General features: G+C 37.0%; 1 protein-coding gene across 1 annotated transcript; it reads right to left on the minus strand.

The window, feature by feature from the left end:
* Positions 1-1,909: 1,909 nt before the first annotated feature.
* Positions 1,910-8,280, minus strand: LOC104109318 (nuclear/nucleolar GTPase 2). The gene is made up of 11 exons (XM_009618578.4): positions 7,889-8,280; positions 7,456-7,589; positions 7,027-7,156; positions 6,753-6,910; positions 5,959-6,060; positions 5,746-5,850; positions 5,418-5,546; positions 4,785-4,925; positions 3,765-3,865; positions 3,430-3,487; positions 1,910-2,428 (listed from the first exon to the last, which is right to left on the minus strand). The coding sequence occupies exons 1-11, from the start codon at positions 8,118-8,120 to the stop codon at positions 2,156-2,158; spliced, it is 1,563 nt and encodes a 520-aa protein (XP_009616873.1). The 5' UTR covers positions 8,121-8,280; the 3' UTR covers positions 1,910-2,155.
* Between the last annotated feature and the right edge of the window lie 673 nt (positions 8,281-8,953).

An 8,953-nucleotide genomic window follows, 5' to 3' on the forward strand; every position in this document is an offset into this window, starting at 1 on the left:
TTACAAATGGCCAAATGCATATGTAGGCCCTCAAACTTGTCCAATTTATTTTTTATTTGGACACTTAAACTAACATTTGTTCTTATTAAACATTTAAACTTGAACTTAAGTGTGTCTATTAAACACACATTGTTGACATGGCAAAGTGTATGTGCTGCACTAACTATGAGCGCGTGAGCCTTTTTTTTTTTTTAAATCAAAACAAATTCCTTCTTCTTCCTCACTCTCTCCCCCTGCCACCATCATCACCATCATCCACCGCCTTCCTCTTCTGTTCTCACCACAAAATTAATTCCACACACGTAGATTGAAACTCACTTATTTACACGCCACAAAATCATACTACAAAATTTACACATATTATTCTCCATAGGGACACTAAGAGATACTCAAAGATTTCCTCTGTGGCTCCACTGTAAGGCAACCAACTCGCCAGCCACCCTCATTCTTATTCTGTAAATTTATTTTATACTCCTTAACTTCAATCAATAACTAACCAGGCCAAAATACTCTTTGGTTTCCAGAATTCTTAAGTGAAAGAAGAGCATATAAATTGCCTCTATTAAAGAATTTTCCTTGAAGTTAAGAGATTCATTCTCATTTCATGTTTGCTATGTGCCGCATAAATATTAACTCGAATATCAAAGTGATTTTGTAGGATTATTTCTCAAGTTATGATTGTTATGTGGCCACCTTCTCTCCTCGATAAATCAGTTTCATTTTCATGGTGAAGGTCTTGGGGGTGTTGGGGGAGCGAAGAAGAAGATGGGGAGAGAGAGATTCGAATAAAATGTTATAAAAGAAAGGTTTTTTCTTTTTGTTTTTCTTCTTACTTTCCACCTGTCACATGTGGATTTGTTATTACAATGAATAAAAGGCGTTTTAAAACACACGCTTAAGTTGTTCTAGAAAATATGGAAGACGTGTTTAATAGGTACATTGGGTTCAAGTTGAGGTGTTCAATAGGAACAAAGTTTAGTTTAAGTGTCCAAATGAAAAAAAGGAACAAGTTTGAGGGTCTGCATATGTATTTGGCCATTACAAATTGACTGAGTCAGAGTGGTATCATTCATGTGAATAATTATGCATGAGCATCCCATTAAATCAAAATCTAGACAGCCAATTCAATTCAGTGCAGCGCAAACATGAGTACTTCTGGATATTCTTTGTGGTAGGCTTTAGTTGACTAGATACTTGGCATTTATTAGATGCACATGCAAATTTCACTTTTAACGTACCAATTAAAATACTATTTTCTTCCACAATACATTCAAACTGATGCCCCGATTATAGGCTTCCAAGTGCACTGCCAAACATTTGGGTCAGTCACTGTAAACCCCAGGGAATAAATAACAAGAACTAACCTAACCCCTAATGGCTAATACAATATGAGACTCCGATCAGGAAAATGTCCCGCAGTAAAAACTACTTGGACTCAAGTGAAATGCAAATAACGACAGAAACCATAGGATTGTGATTCAGACCAGCAGGGTAAACATAGGAGTCCTGGAACACGATAGAAACCACTTGCAAAGACCGAACTAACGAAGAGACTACATTGCTATAATTGCAGTGACTTAGAAATGTGTTACAAGTAAATGCCAAGAATAGCTGGGTCATATCTTCCTCACATCGGATTTTGAACTGAAACACTGAAGCTTTCAAACAAGGAGATTCTAAGACATTACATTCTGGGGTAAAGAGCCCCATTTGATGGCTCCCACCCACTTGAGAGCCTTTCGCTTTCACTCTTGGAGAGCTATAACTATGGGGCTTTTCTAGCTTGAACGGGAAGAAATTCATTAGAGGAAACATAGATTTCATGTAGCTCATCTAAAAAAGAACTATGCTTCAATATTAAGCAAGTTCGGATAAACCACATGAATCATCACTGTTCGTGTTGCTCCAATTAAGCTCATATCACTCCAATATTATATAAGATAAAATTTTAAATAAATATAAAATATACAAGAAGTCTCTGTATATTCTACTAGCATATAAATCTCTGCTCCGACTAGAAAACTCTTAGAAAGCAATGGATCTAAATTAAAGGTAAGAATGAAATAGAACTACTAGTTTCCAGAACTGTGCAACAGCTGATTGCTGCCTTTCAGGGTACTACAACCATTACAAGTCTGCAAGATGACCCACCCATCTAATTTTCACCCAATAATTCGTTCTGGCTGAAAAGCTCCTCCTGAACAGGAACTTCTTTCAGTTGTTGTGATGAAACAACGTCAGCAATAGCTTTTTTAGCAGCCGCAGCCTGATCGTCATCCACGGCAGTGTCTGCCTCAGAGACAAGTTCATTTTGCTCGTCAGAGGCATCAATATCCAGCTTTGGAGGTGGAACAAAGAAAGGAATTTTGCCTCTTTGCCAATCATGGAGAACCATCTTGGCGGCAGTCATATAGTCAGGTTCGCCTCCCTATATAGCACAAATAAGCTTATATCAAGTAAAGTCTGTCACTAATGTCTGGACATTCATAAGCACAAAATTAAAGCAAAGTATACACCACACATAGTTGAAGGATGTTAAGCACATTGCTGAATTGTTAACCCAACTGACCCAATATGCTAATCACTAAACAGGTTGGGCACAGATAAAGATTTTATAGCAAATTCCAGAGGAATAAAGAAATGTGCACGGAAATATGCATGTTCTTTATCTAGTCTAACTATGGTGTCAAAGATGCAACATCCTTCATTGTTCCAGCCAGCTATGCGTCTCTAAATGATGAACAAGAAATGACCCAAAAAATAAAAGATAAATAAATAAGTGGACTAGTTTTAAGTACTTAAATGAATACCATGACACCAAAATTTTCCCTATGTATAAAAAACAGAAAATACATATTTCCACCAGCTCAGGGAAAAAAACAATTCACCAAGTCTGACATGACGAACTACACTGCTAAGTTTATATAGTTCAATTGAGATAAAATGTACTTCTATGGAGATGCCTATTGCTTTAGCAAAACTTTTCGTCACTTCTTTCGATATTCATGCACCCTACAATTAGAAGCTTAACCCAAGAGGACAATCTAACTCTGCTCCCCCCCCCTGTTTACAGCTCTGGCAGTACTGTTCAAAGCAACAGCACGACAATTCCCGCATACAGGACTTTCTTTCTCAGCCTGAAAGAGCTACTTCACTATCAACACCCATTAAAGCCTACTTAGTTTCGAATTATTTTGTCCAAAATAACACAGAATAATTGCTACATATTTCTTCTTCTTTTTTGAGATGGCATATACTTATTCTTTGACTACCCAATTGTTCAGCTAGTGAGCTTCATTTTGTCCTACATGAACTGATGAACAATAAAAAATCATTTGAAGTTACTAGTCCTATATGAACTGATGAACATCAAACAAAATACTTTTAAGTCATCACTACTGGAGAGGTGAACGGGAGTGTTCAGTTTACCTTCAGAAGTTTGCCTGTTGACTTGCATAGCTGAAGAAGAAAGTCATTATCGTCAACCCTGGAAATATCACAAATATCATTTCAGCATCAAAACAAAAATTCTGCATACAGATTTTTTGGGGCGTCAACATACGCTGCCGAAATAAACATGATTTTTGTTTTCCTTGGTGAGATCCTTCACCTAATGTATAGATATAAAAATATGACGAAGCAGAAACAACTACACTATTTTCCACTTCTAGCTATATGAGGAAGCAGGCTAAGCAAACTAGATGAACATCCTGCCGAATACTTGGGGAATTTAGGATCCTAATCGAATGATAGAGAAAATTTACCAATCCTTTATCTTATAAGCTCTTTGAAGATGCTCCTTCTTAACACGGTTCAACACTTCACCGATGTGTTCAGCAGCATCCTGCAGGTTTGTCACTCGTACCTGAAGACGGTAGCCCAAAGTTTTAAGTTGTTTGAACTGTTAGTCAAAGAACCTCATGCTTACAACAAAGAGGAAATGGACATCTATCAAGGAATAGACAAAGAAAATATTCATCAACTGAGAAAGGAGGAAAAGGAATGTCTAAGGGAAGATGAGAGATCCTATACAACACAAGATGATAAACCTTTCACTAGTAAGACCAGTAAATCCCGGTTCAGTGGTACATATCCAACTGGCAACAAAATTAAAGCACAACTCTTAGCAGGTTTGGTCCATCAGGTTCCAAGTGGGGAAGGCCAGTATCTATTTAACAGCCGGACTGCGGTTTTTTACTTTATATTTCCCTATCCAAATGTATTCATGAATAAATTCTTCCTACATCATAACTATGGGTCTATTGGAAACAGCCTATCTATCCTCACAAGGTAGGGGTAAGGTCTGCGTACACATTACCCTCCCCAGACCCCACGGTGTGGGATAATACTGGGTATGTTGTTGTGGTCTACATCATAACTATATGATGTGCTCATTTGAATGACAGGTAGAAGTGCTCACCTGATAGGCTTATTAAGAAACATGACCAAATTTTCAATCCAAAAAGATTAAATGCCAACAATAACCGCAATCAGGAAAAATATATCAAAATACTTAAGAATGCGAATATAAGTAGGATAAAGGGTCTCAATTTCATATGAGAATCTTTTTCGGGCATTTTTCTCTATTGAGGACCATAACTTTTGTCAGGCTAGATCATCTAAGCACATCGAGTCACCTCTGCCTTAAAAGTCCTTTTTACAACAAACTCATTATATCAGCCAGAAAAACAGAAGTAAAGCTGTACGTAAAAATAGGAAATTATATCAGCCGGAGAAACAGAAGTAAAGCTGTAGGTAATCAAGCAAAAGTAGAAGACACATACCACACCCTTCAAGACTATATCTGTTTCCGAATCATTATTCTGATAAACTACACCAGGACAGTCGATCAAGAAGATCCTCTTTGTGAGTGTAATGTACTGCCAAACTTTCGTCTCTCCTGGGATAGGAGCCACCTTGCAAACCTAATTCCAAAAGAAGGGAAAAAGGTTAGTTCCCCTACCAAATCAAAATGGATGTGGTGGTCAGAAATAAGCTAATACTCAAATTAAGATTGCATTTCACAACTCACATGATATGACCTTTTAGACGCCAAGTATAGGTGATACAAAAGCAATTGCCATTATCCAACGAGAAAACAAGTTTCCTTTATGTATTATTTTAGGGAGATGGTGAAGGGAGAAGAAAATTAAGCTCTAGAAGTATATAAATATTTAGTACTCATGAATCCAGTCAGAAACAAACAATAAGTTCACTATTGACCATCCTTCGTTTGATCTTTTTAGAAGCAACGTTACTCAACAAACAAAATTTCAGTTGGGAACAGCTTGAATAGCCGAAACACAATTCTCAAGGAGGCAGATGAGCTATACAGGAAAAACAAGCATTTCAGAAACAAAATGAACAAAGCCGGCACAACTGCCTAAAAGAGGCAGAAGTATGAAGGAAAAGCTTACATTCTTTGTGCGCAATGTATTAATAACTGATGACTTGCCAACATTGGGATAACCAACAAAACCAACAGAGATTGCTTGTTTGTCGCTCTTTATTCGAGAAAACTGTCTCAGTACAGACAAAAGAGAACCCTGAATGCAAAATGGAAAAGAAAATAAGTTACAGAAAAAAGTTATCCGCAAGGGGCACATGCACATGCACAATTATCCATGTGTTTAGAAATATAGAAAAGAACATGAGCGAAGGCATTATTTTACACATCAAGTATGGTGTTTGTGCGTATAATTGCATTCAGAGGTGAGGCAAGGTCAGGAGATATTGCGAGCATACCTTTCCAAAGGACTTGGTGACACTTGCATGAAATGCCAGAGTTGGATATTCCTTAGAGAGTACTCTAAGCCATCCCTTTGTTGCCCAAGCAGGGACCAGATCACACTATATAGGCAGAAGAAAACATCAACTGATTCAAGTCCTGAAGTAAAGATTAACGTCCGGAAAAGCAGATTATAAAAATTGTGTAGTATTTTTGAAAATAAGGCAAACCTTATTCAGCAAAAGGACCATATGTTTATGCTTGCAATTTTCTTTCAAATGCTTCTCTAAATGGTAGCACCTTGTACCTCGGGGGTCTCTGGCATCAAGAACCTGCAAATCCAGGTTAACCGCAGTAAGCCAGGACAGCCAGCATTATCCTGTTCATCTAAAATATCCTTAATTCTCCATAGCAGACAGAGAAAACTACATCATAACATTACATGTTCCACATGTTCCATAAGCAGCAGACAGATCACGGCAGTGAAGTTTTTTTTTGGATAAGGTAAATAATTTTATCGATAATGGTAACTTTCTTGTATATAGCAGCATACACAAAAGTAGAGAATCTAAACATAACAGGATTCTTACGAATGACATTCAATCTTGTATATTAGCTGGAACTCATGGGTGCACCAATAAGCAACAAGGAGCAAAATCATGGCAGAAAAGCTGTGCCCGGTACGTATGGTTAAGTATGATATGGTTGGGTTTACACTTGGCTACAAGTGAAAATTTGCATTTTCAGCAGGAAAGCTTTTTAAAAAAATAAAGTTAGATAAATCTCATTAAACTAAGTATCAAGAAGGTACTCAAATCATACATCTTACAGCACATTTATACAATTACAATCTCAGAGCTTCTACAAAATACACAAACTGTCCCAAATTTTCTATTGTATTACCCCTATATCAGGAAGAAAAAAGATTTTGAAGACGCCACTTTTAACAATAGCTAATTGTATCAGCAACCAATACCATCCTCCATATTAGAAATAACAGGGATTTTAAAGGCACGATACAAACCTGAACGACTACATCAGAAGAGTCTATGACTTTGTAAAGCTCGCCCCAAATTCGTTTACTTTGTCCTTTCTCAAACATTGTGTGCCTAACAAGATCTCTGAACCCATCTACATTTTCATCCATGGAGGTGCTAGCACCATGTTTGTCTTCAAAGGCATCTGCGAAAATTGAGAACCAAAATTTGTTGAAGCAAATAGCTACTTAAGTGCTTAAGCCCAAAAAAGGAAATTTTACCCTTAAATTTAGCAGCCAGGAGATGATTCTCAATTCATACCTTGAGACACTTCAGCCTTCTTGGCTAGAGAATCATAATCTAATGCCATAAGCTTGGGGCGTTTCCTCTTCGCTTTAGGTCCAAAGGCATCAGCAAAAGGCGCATTGTCAAGAAGATGAACTCTTGCTTGCTTTAAAAAAAGAAAAAAGAGAACAATATTAGCAAACAGAATGCAGAATTAAGCATGATACCAGCAAGAATTCGCATCAATTTGCTAATTATTCTATACACGTATATATATATACTTACATACATGTAAGTATAATATATGTGTGTGTGTTGTCACAGGAAGCTCGCTGATCAAATAACAATATGTATGCATATAAAAATGATACTCCATTAATCAGTGAGCTGCGAGGAGGTTCACATTGATTAAGTGGGAACAGAAGAACAAGTTGATAAGCTCAAAGAGAAAGCACCCATGCATACCTTCTGGTGATCATTTAAAAGGGACATGGGCAACTTCCTTTCCTTTAATATAACATTGTAATTACTGGAAAGCCGACTTGATAGCTCTTCTCTAAAGAATTCCAGTTCCTTCTGGTTAACCACCCGAGTATTCCCTGTAAAGTCCCCGAAAACCATATCCTAATTCAGTCATTTCAACATAGTTCATCCATACACTAAAAACGCATATACTGTAAATAAATTAATTGATCAGACAGAATAGTTGAACAATGAAAATTCAAGTAATTTCAGCTGAAGTAAAACATGAAGACTCCCTACTCCATCACAACTATTACAACTTCGAACAAATCCAATGCCAATTCTGACTAAATTTCAGAGTTCTATCAAACCTAATAAAGCATAATATGCTCAGTTTGAATTACAGAGAAGCGCAAGTGTGCAACTTTTTACATACCGAACCAACGGCGATCTGGTTGTATCCGAGTAGATGGCAGTTCCTTTGATTGTAAGTCGTGCTTAATGATTTTACCCTTAACGTCGCGCTTAGGCCTGGTATTATACATCTTAAGCCGCCGCACAGTGGCGGCGCTACGGCCGTTTTTGGTTGCGCTGCCATCTCTATTGCCGTCTAAGGAATGCTTAGGCTTCCCCGATACATTCACCGACCTCTCTTTCGTCTTCGCCATCTCCGTGCGAAGAATAAAATTAGGGTTTTTGGCGTCGGCGAAAGCCTAATACCCACAGTTTTAAGTCTCGGATGGTTGGTGGAGTCACTCCACAAAGAATGGGGAGAGAAGCGGCGAAGTGAAACCTAGCTGTCCAATATGTGTGATTGGATGTTGTTCTGAATATTACTCTAAGCTGCTTTAACTTTAGCTTATTTACCTTTTGGCATACAGACCTTTCAATTTTGCTTATTTTTTCTTGGAATACCTAGTTGGGGTACTTATTGGGCGGATCGGACAAATATTTACACTTATCGGTTTGGCTTATCGGTTATCGATTTATAAACATAGTAATTCACTAGCCAACCATTAAGACATCAGACGGATTGTATTGAAATTGTAATTATCGGGTGATTTATCGGCTAAATTAAATAGACAATACAAAAAAAATAGAGAACTAGAGATAACGAAAAATTTAGGTCCAAATTTATTTATATGATATTCTTTAATCCATGTGACATGCAATATTAAGTAAAAAGGAGAGTAAATAAGTATGTGGTATGAAAAAAAAATTGACAACTCAATTGAAAGAAAAAATATTTTTTACGACGAAAACAAGTTAGTTAACTAATGCACAAACAAATCTAATTCTTATCTCATAAAAAATTATGTGTGACATGCAATTCATGTCTGACCAAATTCATAGTTGAACTTTGAAGAGCTAACTGTTGAGGAAGACGACCGTTGCCAATGTTGAATTGAGAAATTAGGAATTTAGGATTTTAAGTAGTACTTTATATATAAATGGGTAAAAGTATAAATATACTCTCTTCGTTTTAGTTTATGTGAATCTA

Source organism: Nicotiana tomentosiformis, chromosome 7, assembly GCF_000390325.3.
Source record: "Nicotiana tomentosiformis chromosome 7, ASM39032v3, whole genome shotgun sequence".
Classification (NCBI taxonomy): domain Eukaryota; kingdom Viridiplantae; phylum Streptophyta; class Magnoliopsida; order Solanales; family Solanaceae; genus Nicotiana; species Nicotiana tomentosiformis.